General features: G+C 59.1%; 7 protein-coding genes across 7 annotated transcripts; 3 read left to right on the top strand and 4 right to left on the bottom strand.

Moving 5' to 3' along the window:
- Positions 1 to 2178: 2178 nt before the first annotated feature.
- P884DRAFT_240961 (histidinol dehydrogenase-domain-containing protein) lies at positions 2179 to 5540 on the bottom strand. Its single transcript, XM_069440198.1, has 2 exons — positions 2961 to 5540; positions 2179 to 2854 (listed from the first exon to the last, which is right to left on the bottom strand). Exons 1-2 carry the CDS (start codon positions 5425 to 5427, stop codon positions 2664 to 2666), a joined length of 2658 nt encoding a protein of 885 aa, XP_069298971.1. The 5' UTR covers positions 5428 to 5540; the 3' UTR covers positions 2179 to 2663.
- Positions 5541 to 6980: 1440 nt separating this feature from the next.
- On the top strand, positions 6981 to 7585 carry P884DRAFT_258078 (uncharacterized protein). The gene has a single exon (XM_069441207.1). The coding sequence runs from the start codon at positions 7021 to 7023 to the stop codon at positions 7372 to 7374; it is 354 nt and encodes a 117-aa protein (XP_069298970.1). The 5' UTR covers positions 6981 to 7020; the 3' UTR covers positions 7375 to 7585.
- A 79-nt stretch (positions 7586 to 7664) lies between these two features.
- P884DRAFT_258077 (Lipin/Ned1/Smp2-domain-containing protein) lies at positions 7665 to 9643 on the bottom strand. Its single transcript, XM_069441206.1, has one exon. It carries the CDS (start codon positions 9631 to 9633, stop codon positions 7939 to 7941), a length of 1695 nt encoding a protein of 564 aa, XP_069298969.1. The 5' UTR covers positions 9634 to 9643; the 3' UTR covers positions 7665 to 7938.
- A 104-nt stretch (positions 9644 to 9747) lies between these two features.
- Positions 9748 to 10630, bottom strand: P884DRAFT_121968 (lipin, N-terminal conserved region-domain-containing protein). The gene has a single exon (XM_069437157.1). It carries the CDS (start codon positions 10365 to 10367, stop codon positions 9861 to 9863), a length of 507 nt encoding a protein of 168 aa, XP_069298968.1. The 5' UTR covers positions 10368 to 10630; the 3' UTR covers positions 9748 to 9860.
- A 2898-nt stretch (positions 10631 to 13528) lies between these two features.
- P884DRAFT_298732 (uncharacterized protein) lies at positions 13529 to 17332 on the top strand (the record flags this gene model as incomplete). The annotated part of the gene is made up of 3 exons (XM_069444632.1): positions 13529 to 13800; positions 13989 to 14182; positions 14250 to 17332. The coding sequence occupies 3 exons, from the start codon at positions 13529 to 13531 to the stop codon at positions 17330 to 17332; spliced, it is 3549 nt and encodes a 1182-aa protein (XP_069298967.1).
- Positions 17333 to 17975: 643 nt separating this feature from the next.
- P884DRAFT_298731 (cytochrome c oxidase biogenesis protein Cmc1 like-domain-containing protein) lies at positions 17976 to 18790 on the top strand (the record flags this gene model as incomplete). The annotated part of the gene is made up of 2 exons (XM_069444631.1): positions 17976 to 18120; positions 18372 to 18790. The coding sequence occupies 2 exons, from the start codon at positions 17976 to 17978 to the stop codon at positions 18788 to 18790; spliced, it is 564 nt and encodes a 187-aa protein (XP_069298966.1).
- Positions 18791 to 19134: 344 nt separating this feature from the next.
- P884DRAFT_268767 (amino acid oxidase) lies at positions 19135 to 20567 on the bottom strand (the record flags this gene model as incomplete). Its single annotated transcript, XM_069442225.1, has 3 exons — positions 19135 to 20195; positions 20324 to 20469; positions 20539 to 20567. 3 exons carry the CDS (start codon positions 20565 to 20567, stop codon positions 19135 to 19137), a joined length of 1236 nt encoding a protein of 411 aa, XP_069298965.1.
- Positions 20568 to 23010: the final 2443 nt, after the last annotated feature.

Below are 23010 nucleotides of genomic sequence, written 5' to 3'. Positions count from 1 at the left end.
GCGGCTCGATGTATTTCGTACTCTTATATACTCCCTACTCTCTCTCTCTCTCTCTCGGCGAGTGAACCATGTGGTCTCGCGTACCGGCAGAAGTGGACCGAAGATGTAAGAAGGGTTGTCGGGGCTCTGATCTGGTCTGGGAGCCGCCAAACTTTTTTTTTGTGTACTATTTCTCTGGTTGTTGGACAGTGAATCGTAAGAGAGCCCGCGCGCACCCGCGCGAGAGGAAGAGCGGGTGAGAGTGAGGAAGAAGAATGAACAGCAAGATCAGATCGGATGAACCTGGGCCGGAGGGCGAGGCAAGATAGAAAAAAAGGGCTGCCGAGAGGATTTCAGGATTCGAACCACCTTAACAACAACAGCACCAGAAGAAGACAATGACGGAAGCAGAAGAAGGTCGTCGTCTTCCGAGAAGGCCGGGCTGGTCAGGAATAAACAGCACCGCGCTGGGCTGGGCTCGTGGGCGGCCGAGAAGGTACGGGATACTGCCCTAAAGAAGTAATAAACAACCGGGTTACATACAGGTGTTGGTGCCTTGTAACGTTATAGGAAGGAGGACCCGACCTGGGAAACGGGGGACGCGACCGGTTTTACGGGCAGGAGCCCTGACGGGACGATGGGCCTCCCGGATGAACCGGGGTTTGTCTGGGGGCGAGACAAGGGGGGCGGTACACTAACTACGACACAACGGTGTGATGTAACAACCTTGGGAGGCCGCCGCTCGCGTTTGGATCTTGACGCGCGCGGAGGGGCTTGGGGCTCTTCGGCTTTGCAACTGACGAACGCCAATGCCATCATTTTTTTATATATTCATTTTTTGGTCTATTTATTTATTCATCTGATTTTTTTGTACTTGAAGTTTTGGTTAGGCATAGAGCTTGACATCTATTCCTGGACTCTGGAGTGCCGAGCATCCGAAGCTCACATGCCTGCCCGAACGATGGGTATTCTGCTTCTTTTTTTTTCCTCGAAGTCTTTTCCTCCCTTCCCTATTCCGTGCTCCTGTTTCTGCTCTCCTCTTTCTTCCAGATAGATCTGGGGCTGCGCATTCACATGTCTTACTGACAACCACGTCGCATTCTGTCGGATCGCACACTAATTAAAAGTACAGGCCGACTGTCATGTTTCATGCGGCACCACCGAGGGCGGCCGGTGGAGTCTCAGGGCTCGATTCGGACCTGTTTTGGCGATCGGCCGCGCCCAGCACCGCGGCCCGTACCAATAGGTATGTAGTATTACATACAATGAGACCTGGCATCAGATGGCCTTTCGGGGGCCGACAGACAACGACAGGGTTTGAACGGGTGCCGGTGATCCCATGCGAAATGTACTCTGTACAGTACGACACAGCCGTCGCTTTTTTTTTTCTCTGTTTCGTTCCTTCTTTTCTTCCTTTATCTTTCTCCCAAACTCCATACAGTACCGACTTGTGAGGCACCCTATTTTCTTTCTTCAGCACAAACCCACACTACCAGGCGCACACGAATTGAGGCTTGGCAGGGCGGAGCGCTACCCTGCAGTAGGAGTGCAGCGCAGTGGGATGGTTCCATCATCATCGGTATGGAGGTACGGGTGACATAGTGCGCACTGCGCAGTGCACTAGCAGAGCGGCATGGGCGGTAACACCGTGTAGTTACTCTGTACGGATTACTCTAGTGTAATTACGAGTAGCATGTGGGGGAGCAGGGCGCTCACGTTCCCACCCATCCACCCATCCTTACAAGGTCGCTTTTTCAGGGCCCAGCAGTTGCCGGATGCCCGAGGTATCTACAGATTACGCTACGCGAGTACAGTAACTACGTCTGTCGTATGTGCAAACAAACAACACAATCATCAATCTGCTGGGGCGGCCCTTTTCGCTGCGCTGCGCTGCGCAAGGCTTAGTTTGCTTCTGACTTACCCACGTCACCAGCTGAGCTGAGGCTGTATGTACGGAGTATGTACGGATTACGCGTATTGCTTGGTAAGACATGCGCTCAAACACTTTGCACAGCCAGTGTTGATTCTGCACCTCAATCGCCCAATCCCACTTTTTTTTTTTTTTTGATTTTTTTTTACCGGAGCCCGCAGTCGATCACTGCGTCCTTGAACAATCAGGTAATCCGTACTTGGTAGGGGGATGTACGGACGTACTTACTGTGTAGTAAGGTACATATGGCGTGGGGCGCCAAACGATGCGCGTTGGCCTGCTGTGGTCGTTCGCAGGTTCGGCATCAAACATTCCTTTCCCTGTCTGTGCCAATCAAACCCCCATTGTCCATCAAACGGATTTCAATGTATGGATTACTTGATATGTACGGAAACACACTTTTGTACGGAGTACTCCGCACTGCAATACGGATACAGACCTTGGCAATGCACCTGTGCCTTTTCCAACCCTCGGATCAAGCAAAAAGCCAAGACAAAACCGGTCGCCCGTGAGAAGTATCCGCGTATCGGCCGATCACCGACTGACTACTCCGTACCTTAGTTGTCAAGCGGGTATGGAACACGACGCGGGCGGGGCAAGGCCAAGGGAGATTGGGAAATGCGAGAATGTGCGGCGGCATGCTCGAAACTTTTTTCTTCTTCTTCTTCTTTTCTTCTTCTCCTGATAAGTTACGGGATCGATTCATCGGCGCGTTCACACTTCGACAGGCACGGCGGGAATCTGTCCCCGTGCTTCACCGCTGCATGTGCGCCAACCTGATGCTGACCGCCCTCCGGTGAGCCTCGAGCTCCTCCACCTTGGCAAGCTGCATCACCGCCTCGCCCACGTTCCGCAGGCCCTCGGCCGTGAGGTTCGAGCTCGTGATGTGCTTGACAAAGGACGCGAGATTGACGCCCGAGTACTGCTTGGCATAGCCGTAGGTTGCTAGACACGTTGTAGTTTCTTCTTGTTAGCGCACGACTCGGTGTGACAAGTGATGCCGGGGGGGGGTTGGGGGATTTTTTTCTGTTCTGGATAGTAGGAAACTCACGCAGCGAGTGATTGACACCAGCCGAATAATCCCCCACGCTCTCCGGCGTCCATTCGCCAACGAAGACGCTGCCGGCGTTCAAGACCTTGTCCACCACCGCCTCGGCGTCCTTGAGCTGCAAGATCAGGTGCTCCGGGGCGTACTTGTTGCTGATCTCCATCGCCTCGTCCACCGTCCTCACGCGCACCGTGAGGGAGTGCGCGATTGAGCCGCGCACAATGTCCACCCGCGGCAGCGCCATCGCCTGCTTGTGGACCTCGTCCTCGATGGCGGCCAGCTGCGCGTCGCTGAGGTCGACGGCGATCAGCACCACCTGGCTGTCGACGCCGTGCTCGGCCTGGGACAGCAGGTCCGATGCCACAAACGCCGGGTTGGCGTCCTTGTCGGCGATGACCAGCACCTCGGACGGCCCGGCCGGCATGTCGATGCTGACGCCCGCGTTGGTGTCGTTGCTGACGTACATCTTGGCCGCCGTGACGAACTGGTTGCCCGGCCCGAGGATCTTGTCCACCTTGCTCACGCTCTCCGTGCCGTACGCCATGGCCGCCACGGCCTGCGCGCCTCCCGCCAGCACGATCGACTCGGCGCCGATCTTGTGCGCCACGTAGACGATCTCGGGCGTGACGGTGCCGTCCGCCCGCGGCGGCGACGCGAGCACAATCTTCTTGCAGCCGGCCACCATGGCCGGGACGCCGAGCATGAGCGCCGTGCTGGGGAGGACGGCAGTGCCGCCCGGCACGTAGAGGCCGACCGCCTCGATCGGCCGCGAGAAGCGGCTGCAGACGACGCCGGGCATGGTCTCGACCTTCAGGGGCTTCTCCTCCTTCTGCGCCGCGTGGAACTTGCGGATGTTTTCAAACGACACGTCGATCGCCTTGATGGTCTCGGGCGGCAGCCGCATGAGCGACTCGGGGAACGGCGCCTTGAGGACGGGCGACGTGAGCGACGTTGCCTTCTCGAACTTGTGCGTGTAGGCGAGCACCGCCTTGTCGCCGTTCTTCCGGACGTCGTCGATGATGGGAGTGACGATCTTGAGGATGGCGTCCGACGACTTCTGGGACGGCCTCTTCAATGCCTCGTCGAGCTCGGCCGCCGAAACGGTGGCCATGTCGTAGACCTTCATAGTGATCTTCTCGGCCGCGACCTCCTTCTTTGGCGCCTCCTTGGGCGCCTCCTTGGGCGCCTCCTTGGGCACCTCCTTGGGCGCAGCCCCCTGACCGGGCTCGACGGGAGTCGCGCTCGCGCTCGCGGCAGGCTTGATGCCCTCCTTCTCGGCCCACTTGCCCTTGGCGTCGCCTGTCCTGCGCTTGACCTTGAAGCTCTTGGCATCGAGGCTCTTCTCGATATCGGCCAGCGTCACGCCGGCACCCACGGCCCTGGTCAGGGCAAAGTAGATGAGGTCGGCCGCCTCGAAGGCGACCTCCTCGGGCGTCTTTGCGTCGCAGAGCTCCTCCGCCTCCTCCATGATCTTGGCCCGCAGCAACTTCTCATCCGAGAACAGGCGAGCGGTGTAGGAACCCTCTGGCGCCGACTGTTTCCTGGACAGGAGCGTCTTCTCGAGCTTGGCGATGCCCTTCAGATCCCCAAAGCAGCCCGGTTGTTCGAGGTGGCAGAAACGGCCCTTTTGCCTGACGACGAATTTGAGCGCATCCTTGTCGCAGTCGAGTGATATCCGGACCAACTCCTGCGTGTCGCCCGACGTTGCCCCCTTGTACCACAGCCCGCGCTTCCGACTCTGGTAGACGCCAGTCTGGGTCTTCAGGGCCTCCCCGACGCTCTCCTCGCTGCTGTACACGAGGCCGAGGGCGGTGTCGTGCTCGTCCACGACGACGGTGGGGAGCAGTCCGTCCGGGCGGTCCGACTTCCATGTAGCGGCGAGGATCTGGGATACGGCAAGCTTGTCGTCCTGCGGCTTGCTGCTCAGCCCCGTCGATGGCAGGATGGGGATGGCGCTGCACTCGGCGGCAAGCTGGATGAAGTCTCGCAGGTTAGTCCCCGCAACGGGCTTGATGAACAAGGACCCGATCTTCTTCGTCTTGACTTCTTCGGCGAAACGCGCGGCGTCGGGTGCTGACTGGTCGAAACCAGAGACGAGAAGGCCACGCTCCGTATCGGCCGAGGACAAGTTGCTGACATCGCCACTGCTCACGACCGCGGCAACCCGGGAACCGAACTCGGCAAAGTCGGGCAGCTGCTCGGGGCGGACAAAGACCTTGCGGGCGCCGGCGTCGAGCAGGGTGACGACGTCATCGCGGGACTCGAGGCGTGTGACGTCGAAGAAGGACTGGAACTCGGTGTTGTGGCGGCTCAGGAAGCGGAGGATCTTGTCGAATGTCGGGGGGGCAACCTCAAAGAAGACGCAGCCAAGGCATGACACTTCCTCGCGATTGAGCCCTTCCTTCTCGCCGCCGAGTCCCGGAGGGACATTGACGCTGACGAGGAAGGGGAGCGGCAGCGTCGTCTCCATGCTGTCGCCGTCGGGGGAATCACAATGATGCACGGTAGAAGAGAGCTTGGGGTAAAGGATGGGCTGAGCCGGCCGTGACTGCTTTTTTTTTTTTTTTTTTTTTTTTGTTTTTTCACTTAAAAGTCCAGGGCTGCCCGCAGGGAAAATTGCCGGGGGAGTCATCGCAAGTTTCGTTCGCCGGTCCCATCTCCTGTATCGGCACCCACTTCTCGAGCGGTCATGGTGGGGTCATGCATCTTTACCCCTCCATTCCGCTAGTTGGGAATCTGACCGGGCTCCCGCGCCTGCACGGGTCTCCGACGCGCGTGCTGTGGGCTCTCAGTCCGAGCCGGGCAGGCTCGGCAAGGCAAGGAAATTTTTCTTCTATAGTGGCGGGGTGCACCCTGTGTGGGAAACAAGCGGTGGTCTGAGCGTTGCGGCAGGCCCGACCCAGCTTTCGCGGTAGCGGATCATTGGGGCTCCGAGTCTGCCGCTTGTTGAGAACTGGAAGGGGGGGCTTGGCGCCTTGTGGCACCCATTGAAGTTACCAAGTACTCCGTACGGAGTAGTTAATCCGTAACTCACTCTGCTGTCGGGTCTGCAGCGATCGCGGCATTGGCAACCTCCATCTCCGCGACTCGAGCGAAGAAACTGCTGTTCGTCGACCCTTCAACCTCCCGTTGCTCGATTCTTGAAACCGTTGGCAAACTCGGCCCGGCTTAGAGAAGCCCATTTCCAACCAAATCCAAATTAAATTTCGGCATTTTCCACCTCCAATCGCGACCCCTCGTCTAAGGTTCGCGATTCATTCAACGCGACTCGTCGCCTGCTTGCATAGGTTCCGACAATCGTGACCATCTCGACAAATTTGAGTTCCCAACGCAAACTCGACAACTCGTGACCATGTCTTTCTCTGGCGCTTCGGCGCCGCAAACGAACGGCGCACCGCCATCCTCGGCCGGATCGACCTCCCAAGCAGCCAGTACCCAGCAGCAACAACAAACACCATCGACACAACAATCGCAACAACCGACAGGGACAAATACCGCTTCTGCCTCCAGCAGCCAACAGCAGCAGCAACAACAATCACAACAGACACAACAGCAGCAGCAGTCGCAACCACCACCACCACCACCAACACCCCACCAACAACAACAGCAACAACCAGAACAACAACAACAGCAGCAGCAGCAGCAGCAACAGCAGTCGCAATCGGCGCACTCTCGCTTCCAGTCCCTCACGCAGCCCTCCAGCGGCAACCCCTCGTCGACGGCCCCGCGCCCGCGCGACGCGCGCACCATCGAGCTGCTGCTGACGGCGCAGGGGGTGACGTCGTTTGAGCAGCGGGTGCCGCTGCTGCTGCTGGACTTTGCCTACCGGCACACGTCGGCGGTGCTGTCGGACGCGCTGCACCTGTCGGCGGATCCCTACACGAGCCACGCGGGGGCGCGGCCGTCGGCGGCGTCGGGCGCGGCGCCCGTCAACGTGGGCGAGGCGACGGTCAGCACCAACGCGGTGCAGCTGGCCATCGCCAGCCGCCTCGGCTTCCAGTTCCACGGCGGCAGCGGCGTCGGCGGCGTCGGCGGCGGCGGCGGCGGCGCCAGCAAGGAGTGGATGATGGAGCTCGCCCGCGAGCGCAACAAGATCGCCCTGCCCCGCGTCATGCCCAGCGAGTGGGGGATCCGCCTGCCCGGCGAGCGCTTCGTCCTCAGCGGCGTCTCGTGGGGGCTCCGGGACGTCTGGGCCGCTCAGGAAGGCTTGGAGGAGAGCAGCAGCAGCAGCAGCAGTAGCAGCGACGACGAGGACGCCGAGATGGCCGACGGACCCAACGGCAGCGGCGGCGGCGGCGGGGCGGACGCCATGGATGTCGAGGCCGAGGATGTCGGCGGCGACGGCGTCGAGGGTGGGACAATTGGTGATGTATTCGGCGACGACGGCCTCGAGGACGAGGAGATGGCTGAGGCCTGAATTTTTTTTTTCTTTTTCTCTTTCCTCGCCTCGGCAGCAGAATCAAACCAACCGCACTCTATCTACTACAACATTTATTTAGCACGGCGAAAATCGGGAGGACGCGGGGTTTTGATATTTTCTTTCTCATCAAGAAGTCGGTGGCCAATGACAGAGGTGTTGTGTGCTGTTGTAAGGAGGCAGAATGGCAGGTTCCGGCGTTGGAAAAGGGCCCGTGTTGCGCGGCTTTCGAGTATCTCGGGGCCAGTCCTAATCCTTCGTATCCGAGCTGCCTGGGCTATGATCGGTCACCTCGAGCCAGATTCGTAGATGCTTTAGCTCCCCCCCTCAAAAAAAAATATCCGTGACTATGCACCTATGTAATGTTACAAAGCGGAAGAGGGAATAAAGAAAAAGTAAATGTCCACCCTTGCGCCGCGCTATGCAACATGCCGATATGAAACTTTGACCCCCCCACACAGGTCTACGGTCTATGGCTTCATACAATGCTCCGCACTATACGCCAAACACCGTCTCTCAAATAGGCCACACCCCCCTGCTGCGGCAACAGCCAGAGTCTCTGGCTTACTTCTTCTCCACCTTCAAGTTCTTCACACCCGTGATCAACTCGGCGTCGACATCGTGAATCCCAGTATTCCCTGACCTGCCCTTTCCGACCGGGGTCGGGAACCGTTCCTCCTCCGCCTCTTCCTCTTTCTCCTCCTCCTCAACGTCGTCTTCTTCTTCTTCTTCTTCCTCTTCTTCATAGTCCTCTTCATCCTCGTACTCTTCATTCTCCTCGTCGTCGGCATACTCGTCTTCCATCGTGGAACCCCTCATGCGGTCCTCGTCATAGCTCTCGCCCAGGACACTTCCCTCGCCATCTTCGTCCATCGAATTTCGCGAGATGTAGCTGTCGGCCAGGCCATCGCCGACCTCCTCCTCCTCCTCCTCCTCCTCCCCTTCTTCTTCTTCTTCTTCTTCCTCGTCGTCATACTCATCGTCATCGTCGTCCTGCCCACCGCGGCGGCGGCCTCCTTCCTCCTCGCTGTCGCTGGCCGAGAACTCGTCCAGCTCGAGCGGGGTGTCGCGCCAGTACTTGAAATCGGTAAACTCCTCGCTGCCGCCCTTGACCAGGGTGTTGACGGGAGGGAAGTAGTGGTCGACGACCTCGCTCATGTTGACGTAGCTCAGCTTCAGGCGGTTGAGGCTCAGCAGGTCCAGCGACACCTCGGCGTTGGAGTTGATGGTGAAGATGCGCGTCCGCGGCACGTCCACGGTGCGGTACGAGATCTGGTCGGTGAAGCGGTTGCCGAAGCCGGCATAGAAGGGCGAGTGGTTCGGCCCGTACAGGCTGCGGATGTCGCGCAGCGTGGACATCTTGAAGATGTGCGGCTTGCGCAGGTAGATCTCGCGGCGCAGCGCCGCCATGGTCCGGTCCGGCGAGAGGATGGTGGGACCCCGCGGGAGCCGGTACCCGTCCTGGACGATGCCGGCGAGATACGCCCTCGTGCTGTCGGCCTGCCCGACGGACCGGCTGGTCAGGTACATGATGTTGTAGCCATTCGCGGCAATGTCGCTGTACAGCTTTGCGACGCCCGCGTGCGTCCAGTCTCGTCCGATCATGTTCAGCACGTGGCCGAGGGCGTCCGACTTGGTGATGGTCCCGTCAATGTCCGATATGACCACGGGCGTCTCGTATTTCCACAAGTACATGTACGCCTGGCAAGTTGCCCGGTTGACCGTGAAGCTCATCGAGTTCTCGCCGGGCTTCAGGTTCAAGGCCTTGAGCTGGTCGCTGGTCAACCGCAACGTCTTGGCATAGTTGCGGTTGGGGTCACCGGCAGCCGAGCTGCCGGGGGAACTAGGAGGGGTCTGCAAGGACATCTGGCCGAGGTCGGAATCGGCTCTCCTGTGGCTCGCAGTGCTCGGAGACGCCGTGGCATCGCTGCTGTCGCTCTGGTAGCCGGGATCTGACGCCGCATCGCTGGTCATGCCCGACGAGCCGCGCAGCGTCGAATCCATGGCCCTCTTCATGGCGGCGGCCTTGGCTTCCTCGCTGCTGTAGATCCAGAGATTGCCCCGCTCGTCAACGCCAAAGAGAGCGCCAATGTCGTAGTTACCATCCAGCTCCTCCGAGAGCACCTTGCGGGCCAGGATCTCGGCCCGGATGGCATCTTCGTCGTTATTCTTGAATCCCGTCATGTCCAGCATCAGGTCTCCCGTTTCGGTCACATGGGTCGGGATGTTGACGGCCGCCAGTTCCTTGGACAGATTCATGGCCCGCTGGAGAGCCTCGGCTGGTGGCAGGGGCGGCGGGCTGATGGGTCGTTCCGAGTACGTCGGACGATCGTCGTCGCTCGAACCGTGATCGCTGGAGGGTTTTCGGACCGTCCTCGGCAACACATTGTCGCTGTGCGGGCGTGGAGGCGAGCCATCGGCGGAGGACTGGGCTTTCCTGGAGAGGTCCGGGGAGGTTGACCTCGGCGTGAGCAGCCCTGGTCTGATCAGCAACGTCTCGCCACCATGACTCCAGAGGGGGACCGCATACCATCCCGGCCGACTGAATGGAGGACGGTGGGCGGTGGGCGGTGAATGCTCGAGGAGCGCGCCTTTCCGACCCCGTCATTTAGATCGAGCGATTCAGGCTCCTGCAACGGTGGCTGGCCGTTCTGCGACGCGTTCAAGGGCGGACTGGACGCTGGTGAGACCAACGGAGACGTCTGAAGGCTCTTCGGAATGGTGTCGCTGGTCTCGAAGACGAAGAAGGCCTCGCCGCCCTCTCCGAGCTTCATAGAGTATGGCTGTTTGACGCCATTGACCTTGAACTCGACCTTCTTCTCGTACGGGCGCAGAAGCGAGAACTTGCCGAAGCGGACATGGAAAGGAGAGCACGCAAGGCTGCCGTCCTCTTGCTCAACAACGATCACGTCGATGGCCCCGCTGAGGGTGGCCGGGTTGATCGAGTTCCATGCTGTCGAGACCGAATCGCTCAGGTTTCTGACGTACTGCATGGTAGGCAATTGACCGACTGCGGGCAGCGCCCTTTTCTTGTTCTCTCTCTTGGGCCTTTCGAGTGTGGAACATTGGCGGCCTTGCGGCCAGAAATCGCAATCCAAGTTGCGCTAGGTGTCGAGCTTGGGTAAGAGAAAGCAAAATCGGTTGCGCAGGGTGTAGTTAAGCCGAGGCGCGCGGTAGGTATTATGGAGCGCCGAGTCGCCACGCCCAGACCCCTCTCTTTTCTAGGCTTGTGAATGTGCAGGTATAGCGCAGTTCCCGGCGCAAAAGCAGCAAAATCCAAGACCGTTCTCAAGGACTGTAAAACGATAGAGAGTGAGAAAAAATGAACGGAGGCTACCTAGTGATCCGGCGCAGTAGCCGCTTCAAAGACCGAAGAGGGGCAGCAAACGAAGAGGCCCGGAGCGGGACGAACGGGTAGGTTGGGCTGCCGTTGATTCCTCCGCGGGGGAACTGGTGGAGCGGGCGTTCAACGGCTCTGCAGCCTCGACTCCGGACGACGGGAAAGGTGGATTTTATGAATGAAAGAAATCTTCGGGGGGGTAGAGGGGGGCGAAGAGTCTAAAAAGCACTACGAGATTAACTCACGGCAGCAGGGAAGGAGTCGGCACTAAACACAAACCGGGCGTTGAGCAGGTGAATTGGTTCCGAACAATCACGAGGACTCAACAAACGCCGAGTAGTCCCACCAGTCACCCGCGCTTGGCCCGCTTGGCCGGGCCGAGTCCTGAGGCCGAGACATATCCGGTACTTCTGGCCCACCAACTGGACCAATTGGACACCGCAAGCCCACTAAGAGACTAGTTACCCCAAATGTTGGTGGTACCTTCAAAGTCTCGCAGACAGAAATTGGGAATGTGAACCCTTGCCGATGGTCAGGGTTCCCAACAAGCGGCCCCCAAGACAAGCCATTGAGGCCGGAAAGAGATCCGGGATGACTTGGATCATGTTCATTCTTCAAGTTAAGGAGTACCTGATTTTGTTGCGAGCGGCGTTGCCGAATGCCTGAGGCATCTGAACACTCAACTTCTTGACTGCTCGCGACGAAGGTACATACATAAAATTGTGTTTTGCACCAATTCCGGCCGGTTGGTATGGGGGATCAATCTGCCGGTGTTGGAGCCTCGCCCGCCAATCCGGCTGGTGGCTTGGTTGGGGGACCAGCGCCCGGGTTTGGGGCACAGGGCGACGCAACTTGCTGGGGGAGCAGCACATGACCACGCTCGGCGCGTGAAGCTTCTTGCTGTAGGCAGCACACACCCATTGTTGTTGTAATTTGTAGGTCCATAATCCGTACAATATGCACCAAGCGTACTTGATACTGCGCAGTGTAGATAGAAGTAGGGCCCAGTACGGTGTACTTCCGTTATAGCGGTGCACATGGTGTTACGCGTATATTTCCAAATGCAGAGACATCTCAGGTATCCTTAAGGCTTCACAAACTCGAGAAGACGACAGGATTACGCCAGCGAGCTGGTTCGCATGTTGAGTCCGAGCTTCGTGGGCTGACAAGAATCTGGGGTCTTTCTCTTCGCTAAACCACCCGAGTTGCACTACTTTACCTATGTCAGGTAACGTTAGTGCGAATTACATACATACATACATCGAGGCACGCGCCCTCGAATGACAATCTAAGCGACCATCTAGCCCAGCAATTTGCCTTTTGTTAGGACTGGCTACTTGTCGGGCACCTCGACTGTTAACAGAGAGCCAAGAGTCTAGCTGTACGGAGTATCCTAGCAGTAATCAGCAGTAAGCGGCTCGCCGGACCAGCAAAGAGCCAATTTCGTGGCGTGGTGTACCGTTGCTGCCTAAGGTGCCGGTGACGAAATGGGTGGGTGTACGCACTGTACCGAGTTGTGAACTACCATGACTTCGCGAGGCACCTCCCTCTATGAGGGGGATGACGAGGATTGTGTGCATCGTATACCTTTTGGTGGCCCTATCAACGACTCGCAGCCTGGCCGCGGGGACGTCATGACACCCAATACCAAGGCAAGGGCTTGTACAACAATGAGGGAGGCAACATGGGTCATAAGTCTCAATTCTAATGTAGTTAGCAACCCCAAAGTTAGGGAACATGAAGAGGAGGGGCCCCTCAAGTGTTTCCGTTGTCGAGATTGTAGGTCAGGTAAGGTGTCCCAGGGACAGTACGTAGGTATTATGAAAAAGTAGACATCTACACTTCGAGACCCGGTACCGTAGCATAATAATTGAATCGGGTCCTGTCAGGTCCGTGCAGTTCAGGCAAGATATCTGGCCTCGCATAAGTACAGTAGGAATTCAAAAGTCTTTTTTTGTTCGTCGTAGCGGTTGGGCCTGCATCTCCAGATACTGAGGTATATGCCTACGATGTGCACTTTGAGGAAAGCGCTACAGTCGGGAACAAACAACGGTTCTGTGCAACAGCGACGCCAGCACTTGGCACATCACGCACAGTAACCTTACACACCCAAGCGTGCTTTGACGAACCAGTGAAAATGTGCTTTTTTCGTCTTCCTCCAATGCGGCTCAGAAATAAAGCCATTGGTGATGCCGCTCCTGCTTAGGCAACCTAAACAACCTGGAACTGTAACATTACCTGACTGCTTGACTAACTTAAAGTTACGTACTGTGAGCATTGCGAACACAGTCACCCAGCCTCGTGTTATCGGCCTGGAGTGGCAGGTGCATGTGGGCAGCGCGAGGAGGAGGTTCGGTGGTGCCTTCGCCAGCCAACCAACGTGCCAGGCCGCTGAAACAAACGGCGCCCCCGTTAGCGATCGGGAACCCACAATCTCGGCAAGTGATCTCCACTAACAGACGCAGCTACCAGGCGCAAGAGCCCGCTCGAACCACTCTGAGGACGGGCCAGCGCCTTGCCTCTCAGTTGAGGCGTCCATGCCCGCGATGGAGCCCGGGATCTGCGTTGTCTGGCGATTGCGAGCGTCCCCAGTTTTCGCGGCCAATGAAGCATCACATGAAGCAGTGCAGCGGGCCGGGGCCAAGCAATTCTCGGCCTGGAAGGGAAGCATCTCGATTTTTTTTCCCTTTTCCGATGTTTCTGCGACTCAGCACTGCTCCCGACCCCCACTCCCGTCCCTCCCTCTCCCCGTTGCAGGTAGCGCGACGACGAGTTCAACACCCTGCCTCGCTGTTCCCCCCCGACCCCAGCGTCATGTCATGGCTCTCCTGGACGTCGCTGGTGCCCACGCTTCTCGTCCTCTCGGCCAGCCTCGCCTGGTGGTTCACAGAGCCTAAGAACGCCCGCATCAACCTGATCGCCGCCGCCGGCGCCGCCCTCTTTTGCTGGGCCGTCGCTCCGGAGCTGTGCCGCGATCTTTCCTACTCGGCCTACGTCCTGACTGCCGACGCCGTCGCCGCCCTCCGCCTCGACCTCTTCCTCCTGAGAAATGCAAAGATGCTGGTGACGGGCATTGCCGTTGTATGGTACGTAAAAAAGGGTCGGCTCAGGTCGTGCTGCTTTTATTTTTTTTTTAAAAAAAAAAAGAAGAAGAAACTCTCCCGCGCGTTTCTGTTATTTTTTAATCGTCACGTGGGCGCTCTCGATTGCTCTCGCAACCTTGATTTGTGTGTGGCCAAGGCCTGCAGTCGGCTCACGATGCATCTCCATACAGGCTGGTTCGACGAGCGTGGCAGACGCTATGGAAGCCAGTTCCCGAGTTGATCAATATCCTGGGCGTCGACGTTCCCGATCCGCCAGACGTGTCGCTAGCAGAGATCCGAGCCGATGCCGCTACCGTAAACTGGACGCGCCCTCCGCCTAACCGATCCGTGCAAAAGTTCTTGATCCAGGTCAACGGCGTGGTCGGTGAGTCAGATCAGAAAACAGGCCGTCACCTGCTTGACTGCGCAGATGATAACTTACGCTCGACCAGTGGGAGAGGTCGCCGCGAACCAGGAACCCGCTATTGTTGTCAGTGGCCTCAAGCCAGATCACTTTTACAACGTGCGCGTGATTGCCGTTGGCTCCAACAATTTCCAGGCCGGCAGCCGTGTCATCCGGCTGAGGACTTTTGGCCGCGATGGTCGGCCGCATTTGGGGAACTCGCGGCTTCCGTCCAACTTTGTGCCGGAGGAGCCGCGCCATCCCGGGCCGAACGACGCAGGCGACGAGACCGGAGGAGGCCGCAGCCCTTTCCCCGCGTTGGAGGTGCCAACGGTTCAGGAGCCGCCTGCCTCACCAGCCCGAGACCCGAGCTCTACTGGTGCCGCGGGACCGCGACGGAACACGGTCACGCGACGGCATTCACCATCCACTACAAGTATTGACCAACCGATACGAGAAGACGTCGATGCGGATCCGAAGCAGACGCTACCGGCACTGACGGAGAGATTCGAGGCGATCCGCAAGGAGACGGAGGACGTACTCGCGCTGATAGCAAAAGAGGAGGCTGATCACAAGGTGTTGATGGACGAGCTGGAAGCGGAGAAGCGAGAAAAGAGGAAGGAACAGAAAAAGAAGGAGGAGCAGACGGAAAGGCTAAAGAAGGATGTACACGCAACCGATCGCGCCATGCGCAATGCCATGCAACGCAAGGGGCAGAAGGAGAAGGCCCTCAAGGAGAAGCAGAATGAGCGGGCCAAGTTGCACGATAATATCGCAAAGTGGGAAAAGGGCGTGGAGGAGTTGCGCCGGGAGCGCGAGAGCTTCGGTCAGCAGATGGCGGAGCTGGAGCAGGAGCGAGACCAAAAGGTGGAGCGGTCCCGGGAAGAGATTGAGAACCTACAGGCCGAGTGCTCGCGCCTGGAGGCGGAGTTGAAAGAGAGGAGAGAGCAGGTGAGGGAGCTAGAAGCGGCCCGAAAGCTGCTTCCGGGCGGGGACGAGGACGGCGAATGGCGGGAGAAGATCATCGAAGAGAGGCGGGAGTGGTACAGAAGTGGCGTGGGCAAGGAGTTGCAGGACACTCTGACGCTCGAGTCGAAACGCGGCCGGGCCTTGGACGAGCAGGTCCGCGCCCTCAGCATCCAGGTGCAGCACATCCCGCAGGCCAACTTCAATCTGTACAGCCAACCGAATGCGACCGGCATGGAATTCGATCCTTCGGCGGCCACCCTCCTGAACCGACGGAACCGCGCAGGCAACGCCATCCCGAACGTCCCAGTCTCGGCACCGCTGCAACATTATCCCCAGATCGACCAGGCAATTGCAGCTCCCGCCGGCTTTGGCAGCTCCCGTCCGGCGAATGCGCCGCCGCCCGGCTTCGCCTCCGCGCCTTTCATGGGCCGCCCGGAGGACGTCGGGCACCTGGACGAGTTGGGCGCAAGGAACGCCCCGCTCAGCCCGTCAGCCACCGCTCTCCTGCCATCTAACCTCATGGCGGATATCGATGACGACGACCCCAGCCCGGCCTCGAGGTTCGGACCCGACCCTTTCCTCCAACGCGCCTCTCCCGACAACGCTCCGCAGTCGCCCGCGTCGTCTGGGAAATCCTTCAACGTCTTCTCGAGCCCCCATGGCTCTTCGAGCAACCTCCCCTTTCCCCCCTTTCAGGACGCCTCAGATCGCATGTCACTCAATGCGGCCGCCACGGCTCCCTCGCCGGTGGCAACCGAGCCGCCGCCGAACAAGCTGAGCGCCTTCTTCCCCTTCCCACGGTCCAGGAACGCTAAGACGACCACCGACCCGGATGGGCTGCACGGGTTGCCCTTTGGCAGCATCAAGCCGGGGCAGAGCCAGTCATTTCCGAGGCAGGATGATGACTCGGACGGCCTCGCCAACAAGCGACGCAGCTGGGGGGTGTTCAACCGCAACTCGGCGGGACTCGAGATCGCCGAGGGCCAGGGGACGCATTCCCGCGTGTTTCCCAAGGGCCTGAATCCTTTTTCCAGCTCTCATCGCGCCCCGGGCGGCCTGTTCTCGGAGAGGGACAAGAGCAGCCCGCGGCCGCCGAGCATCGCCTCTGCCGAGCTTCCTCGGCCGTCGACGGACTCTGGTTCGATCTGGGGCCCGCAGCCAGGCGAAGCCGCGACGCTGGGGAAACCTAGCCGTCTCTGGTCGCCCGACGCGTGGTCCCGGACTCCGTCTCGGCGCCCGTCTCTCCACGGGTCCCCGTCGGCCCTGGAGACGACCCTGGCGTCGGCGGACGACGAGATCCTAGGCGAAGAGATGCTGCCGAATGTCAGCGAGGTCGGCGTTATCGGCAGCCGCCCGCCGACCCAGTCCAAGGCCCCTCGCCTGAACCCCAACGCGCCGGCTTTCAACATCACCTCGTTCTTCAAGTCCAAACCAGAAAAGGAGAAGGACAAGGAGAACAAGGAGAAGAGCAAGGCGGAGAAGAAGGACAAGGCGAAAGCCAAGGAAGCCAAGGAGAAATCCAAGAACGCGGAGGCGTCTTCCGGCACGCCCGAGGGGGGGCAGCAGACCTGGCCGCCGGAGATGGAGTCCCCGTCCGAGCCGCGCATGTCCCGCGACGGACTGTCGGTCCACACGCAGACGTCCGTCTCGGAGTCGCGGGACTCCCTCTCGCTGGACCAGTCGTTCTCGAACACGCCCTCGGAGCCGACGAGCGCCGGGATGTCGGGCAGCTTCAAGGACGACAACGTGGTCCGCAAGTTGTTCCGAAAGGGCAGCTCGGGCAAGTTCAGCATCGCCGGGCGGCTCGGCGGCAAGGAGTCAGGCCTGTTTAAGAAGGGCCCGAGCAGCACGGCCAGCGGCGGCGGCGGCTCGGATAAGCGGGCGTCCATGGAGCGGTCCAGCATCGGCGACTTTGAGGACATTGCTGACGAGGCGCTGAACCCGGCGTTCCTGGGTCGCAGCTACGACAGCATCACGAGCAGCCCCGGCCTGGCGCCGACGGTGAGCGCCACCAAGAGCAAGGAGAGCAAGGCGCCCTCTCGGTGGCTGAGCAACTTTGGCAAGAAGGGAAAGAAGGAAAAGGAGAGCCTGGACCTGGACAGGTCGCAGGTCTCGGAGCTTGATGGCCTCACCGAGGAGAGCGCCCGGGATCTGCAGGGGTAGTAGAGTGAGAGAGAGCGTGTGTGAGAGACAGCGAGATGGAGAGAGAGAGAGAGAGATACATGCACTTGAGAGGGCCGGAGGGGGAGGGAAACGGGCGCGTGTTGCTGTATGAGGCACCAACCTCGGGAGGGTGAAAATAGGTTAGAGTGTAATACCTCTGCGTAGCGTTGCCACGTATGCTACAGCTCAATATGCAGTGAGCGTTGGTTGTTGTCGACGTTGGACCCGTCTGTCTGCGCTGTTCCGAGTCTGTTTGAATCTCTTGTTTGAGGGAGAGCTAAGCTCAAGGGGGCACCGTGCGAGCCGGCGGAGCAACCGCATCAGATTTCCCCGGTTCTTCGGTTCTTCGCACTGTGTGATTGGTCTCGGTGTGGTTCTTGGAGCTTTGCAGTGGTGCAGCAGCAACTGCAGCAACAACAATCAGGAGCGGGCCGGTCTTTCGAAACATAACTAGCACCACCAAAAAACACGTCCACCACAGTCCGCTGCTCGACATCTCCCGCGATTCCCCTCCCCAGCGATTGAGGGTTTGACGACCGAATTTTTTTGAACGAGACAAGAGACGAGAACAAAACCCGAGCTCCGAGCTCCGAGCTCCGACATTCGAGTTTAAACGCGAAGCTCCAAGCAGTGAATGGCCGCCATGGCCTCAGAAGGCGGCAGCGACCAGGCGCCGCGCCTGCCCATGCCGTCACGCAACCCACTACCGTTGTCAGCGTCTCAGGAGGCCCAGATCCGAGATCTATTCTACCAGCGTGTGCGGAAGAAGTGCGCGGCCGAGATCAAGGGTAGCTAAGCCCCTCCCCCCCCCCAAAAAAAAAAAAATTCCCTTCTCTCCTTTTCTCCAACACAGCACTCTCCTCGCTCTTTAAAAAAAAAGCAAAAGGAAAAGAAAATGGATCGGGAAATAGAATGAATTCATAGGAGGAGGGAGAGGGAGAGAGAGAGAGAGAGAGAGAGAGAGAGAAAAGGAACGAACCGTGACTGACTTCATGGGCCAAACCCCTTCCTGTCCGCCCGGGCGCCCGCCGTCACACAGCCTTTGCCGACTGCGCCATGAACCGCACCTTCACGGCCGGCTTCGCCTGCCGGGAGCCTCACCGGATCATGAACAGCTGCATGAAGGCGCACGCGACGCAGGAGGAGCAGGACGCGGCGCGCGAGGAGTGGTTCGCGCGGCGGATGGAGCGCGCCAAGGAGCGCGAGCGCCGCGCCCTCCGCAAGGCCGAGCAGGAGGCCTTCCTGCGCGAGTGGTGGGGCCTACCGGAGAAGGACCGCGAGGCCGCCCGCAGGGAGATGGAGAGGCTCGCACAAGGCGAGCGCATCGGCGGGTTCCCCGCCGCCTCCAGGAGGGCGGTGGCCAACCAGGCGGCGGCGGCGGCGGCGAAGAGGGAGGGTGGTGAAAATAGCAATAACAGTCAAAGTCAGCGGCAAGACGGGGCAGGGCAAGGGAGGTGATGATGATAATGATGACGACAGCTGCTGCTGAGAGGAGCTGAGGCGAGGGAAGAGAGAGAGAGAGAGAGAGGAGAGGAAAACAAGAGGGGAGAAACTGCGGGAGAAGCAGTACTTCCTCCCACCCTCGCACCTCTTTACGTGGTGATGAGAAGCTGCCCAAGTTAGATCCGGCCGTGTCTGTTATACGGATGGGGACTGACCTTTGGGTTCGCCCCAGACCCCAAGAGAGAAGGGCGCAGGGAGATAGGATTGGTGTGTAAAGCGACGATGTCACTCGACTCTGTACTTGTAAAACTATTCTAAATGTATATATATATATATGGATGTTTGTATGCATGTCACGCTTACAACCTCGCACCGGCCTCCTTTTTCTGGACGTGCTTGTCGACAGCCTCGACCACGGCTTCGGCAACACCCCACGACAACTCGTATCCCCTCCCTCCGAGCCCGTAGGCGTGCATGACGAAGCCGGCGCCGGGGATGACCTCGCCCTCGACCCTCGGCCCGCCGTCCCTGGTGGGCCGCCGCCCGACAATGTCCCTCAGCACCGTCAGCTCGGCCTTGCCGCCCAGGATCTTGGGGTACGTCTCGGCGAAGCGGCGGAGCAGCTCGGCCCTGACCTCGGCGGACGGCCGGGGATCCCAGTTGCCGGGCTCCTTGGTCCCGCCCACGATGGTGCCGCCGTCGAACCCGCGCGGCACGCAAAAGGTCCAGCTCCCGTCCGCGTTCTGCCTCGTCACCGTCGCGTCGCAGTCCTCGGCCACCAGGCATGTCTGTCCCCGCGTCATTGTCATGTGCGGGTCCGGCACGAGCCCCGTCCCCGACGCGTTCACGACCGCCGCTACGACGCTCTCACCATCATTACCTCTGCTGTTGCTGCTGCTGCTGCTGCTGCTGCTGCTCTCGCCCCCTCTCGCCGGGAGCGGAGGCAGTCCGAGCTCGGCGCGGGAGAGGGAGAAGACCTCCTCGGGCCGCTGCAGCTCGCGCGCGAGGAGCCTGCCGCCGCGGCGGACGAAGCGGCGCAGGAGGAAGGAGCAGTAGACCATGGGGTTGACGCACCAGGTGTCGTACTCGCAACCCCAGGTCACGCGACCGTCGGCGGGGAACTCGGAGGGCGAGAGGAGGCGGAATCCCGGCAGGCCCGGCAGCGGGTCGGCGGTGTGATCGGCGGAGGAGGAGGAGGAGGAGGAGGAGGAGGAGGAGGCTGGGACGCCCGACGGCGAGAGGGCGAGGTACTCAGGCCCCGGGCGCTCCAGGTACTCGATGCCCTTCAGGAAGGTGATGCCCGCCGTGCCCGGTTGGGCGTCGTGGAGCTGCTTCATGCGGGCGTAGGTACGCAGCGAGAAGCGGTGGTCCCGCTCGAGGTGGGAGGGAAGAGACGGGTGCGGGGGAACCCAGCGGTTGTCTGGTTGTTGTTAGACTCCAATGGGAATGAAACGAGAAGTCCGGTGTCGATAAGCCAAGACCGAGAGAGATTCGGTCGTGGGCGCATATAATAACGACTTCAGACTCGGAAACAAGAGGGAAACATACGGGCTCCTCCCCAGGGAGAGGTGAAGTTGATCTTGGCGGTCGGGTCCGTCGTCTCAAAGGGGCCGGGGAAATCCCGAGCGACAATGGTCACGGCATAGCCGGCTTCCTGAAGAAGGACGGCGCAGCTGAGGCCGATGACGCCGGCGCTGGAACTGGTGTTAGCCATGTAGTCGGCTGAAAGGGGGAAGAAATGGGGAGGGGACGTGATATCTCACCCGATGACCACCACCAACTGTTTCGGCATTGTAGAGTGCCTCAAGTGCTCGTGCTCCGAGGTTGTCTTTTTGCTAAGGAGTTAGAGCCTGCAGAGCCGGGATCGAGGGACCGATGCGGGCATATGTCCTCATGGATAGCACCGAGCCAGAGAGAGACTTGGTCTGGGAAGTTCGGGGCCCAAGCGTTGTCGAGCGTCCCCTGGTCCGTTTCGGTGACGAGGGACACTTACGCAGTAGTGATTCGTATTCCAGAGTAAGCCGGGAGACGGGCTTTGGTACTTCAACCGCTCTGGGTTGACTTATCTCGTCACACGCAGCTCACGATACCACAGCTGATATAGGGAGAAGAGCGTCAGTGTCCCCCTGCGGACCGAATGCGGGGGGCGGGGGAGGGGCGGGGCACCGCCGGCTCCGACTGTAGTCCGACTAATCCCTGAGAGCCCCGCATGCCCGAGTGGGCCCTCCCAATGATACACTATGGACGGATCGTTATGGTGTATCCGTAGTGTAGATGGACTCCGGTCTCCACCGTAAGTACGGCCGGGTCCGATGCGCCGAGCGGGCTCCGTCGAGCCGTGCCTCGGAGGGCCGCATATCTTGGGCTGTATGTGCTGCACCTACGTTGCTGTAGGTGAAACAGGCGAAGATAGGCTCTTCAGTATTCTTTAGCCAAGGCTTCCAACCTCGGCCGTCGAAGGAATGGAAGTCGGGAAACACGGAGCAGTTCCGTGCCAGGGAGTGTCTTGAGCATACCGCGACACCCGGGTCTGCTAGATTCCATGCAAGGAGAGAGATGACCAATTCTCTTGGACTGGCGGGTATTGAGATATTCATATATGTTCATATTTTGAATGAAGTGGCAAAACTCGGAAAAGCATGCGGTGGTTGAACTGTATAATGATCGGTTGATAGCCACCGTTCTTCGGCGTCTTCATATTTTGATTGTATATGTACGCTGCAAAAGAGGGACTGACGAGACGAACTCCAATCTCGATGGTGGAGAAGTCGAAGTGAGACATTGTGCAACCTGCGACTGCCCAATTAGCTAGCGGGTTCGGCGGCATGGAAACGATAAGATGTTAAATGTCACCTCATATAACTAACCGTAGTGTAGTCTGCAGCTGCCTGCTGATGATCTAAGTGACCCGAATGAGCGGAATAATCTGGCGGGTTGCGACACAGGTCCCCGTATGTTGCGGGTGTCTGGCGCGAATGCACACGGCAAACAAATGCGATGGAAGCGTGTCCTGGTTCAAGTTACATATTTGCGCGAATGGGCGAGATTGCCTTTGTTCATGGGCAAGAAGCTTGATCGAGTTGAGGTTACTCATGGTAAAATGGTTATCTACTACACTACCTAAGGTATCATCAGGCCGCTGCCAGGAAAATGGAACGAGCTGCGAGAGGGAAAGTGCAACTAGCCCAACCCTGCCCGGTTTCAATTCCTGCGCTGAGGAAGAGTCAAAAGGGAAAAAAAAATTTGGAGGGAAGAGGGAAAGAGAACCAATCTACGCAGCACTGTACATGTACATACACATACATCAGAGCAGAAAGCGACAGGTAGGTACGGAGGTAGAACTAATCGCCCGCCTTCTAGTGAAGTGTACTATACGAATTAATCCTCACGCAGTAAAATCCGTACGCTGCAATCCACTCAGGTAAAGTCGAAATGCCGTGGGCGTCAAACTGCAAGGTGATCCCGATACTGATTGGCGAACCACGGCAGGGTGGTTGCTCCCAGAGTCCCAAGGATCTATTTTGGGCGTTTAACTCGTCCCCGCTCCCTCGCTCTTGAGCCGTTCGACCCCTGCCTCCATCCATTCACAGCCGGGCGAGGCCACTGCTCCCGGCCGTGTTGGGAACGCCCGGCGCTTAGCAGTACCGAATCTCACTCACTACACTACACTCGGATCCGCACCCTCCCGTCACGCGCAGCATGAGAGAAATGGCGGCCCACGATAGGTAGATCGACACCCTTCCTCCTCTTCAGCGCCGATGGTCCCTTACACTAGATTCGGTGGGACCCGCAGACAAGTGCACGCACATACGCACACACACACTAGTGTACCCATGCTCCCGTCTGCACCGTCCGCAGATGGCATTGTACGTACGCTTCAAGTAGTAGACGCGGGAAACATGAACAGGGGGGTGTGGGAAGGGAGGGTGGCCGACTGGATGGAGACACACACACACACACAGAGAGAGAGAGAGAGAGAGGTTGAGTGAGAGATGGTTGAATAAAACCAATCACTCCCCCACCGTTCTCGCCCGGTTTCACGAGCCTGGTTCTACTCCGCCACCGACCGTTGTTGGTGTTGACAAGTAGAACATTGAAGCAGCCTGTCATTCATTGTCATCGCGCTTCTCATCCTACATACTACATACTGCAGCAGTCGGACCATGATGTCTCGGTAGCAGATTTCAGCGCTAGGTTTCTGCTTTCCGTAATCGACCTTCCTTTGCGCCGTCGGC

The sequence above is a fragment of the Thermothelomyces heterothallicus genome (genome assembly GCF_042370625.1).
Source record: "Thermothelomyces heterothallicus CBS 202.75 unplaced genomic scaffold P884_scaffold_7, whole genome shotgun sequence".
Lineage (NCBI taxonomy): Eukaryota > Fungi > Ascomycota > Sordariomycetes > Sordariales > Chaetomiaceae > Thermothelomyces > Thermothelomyces heterothallicus.
This window is presented reverse-complemented; position numbering and strand designations above follow the sequence as displayed.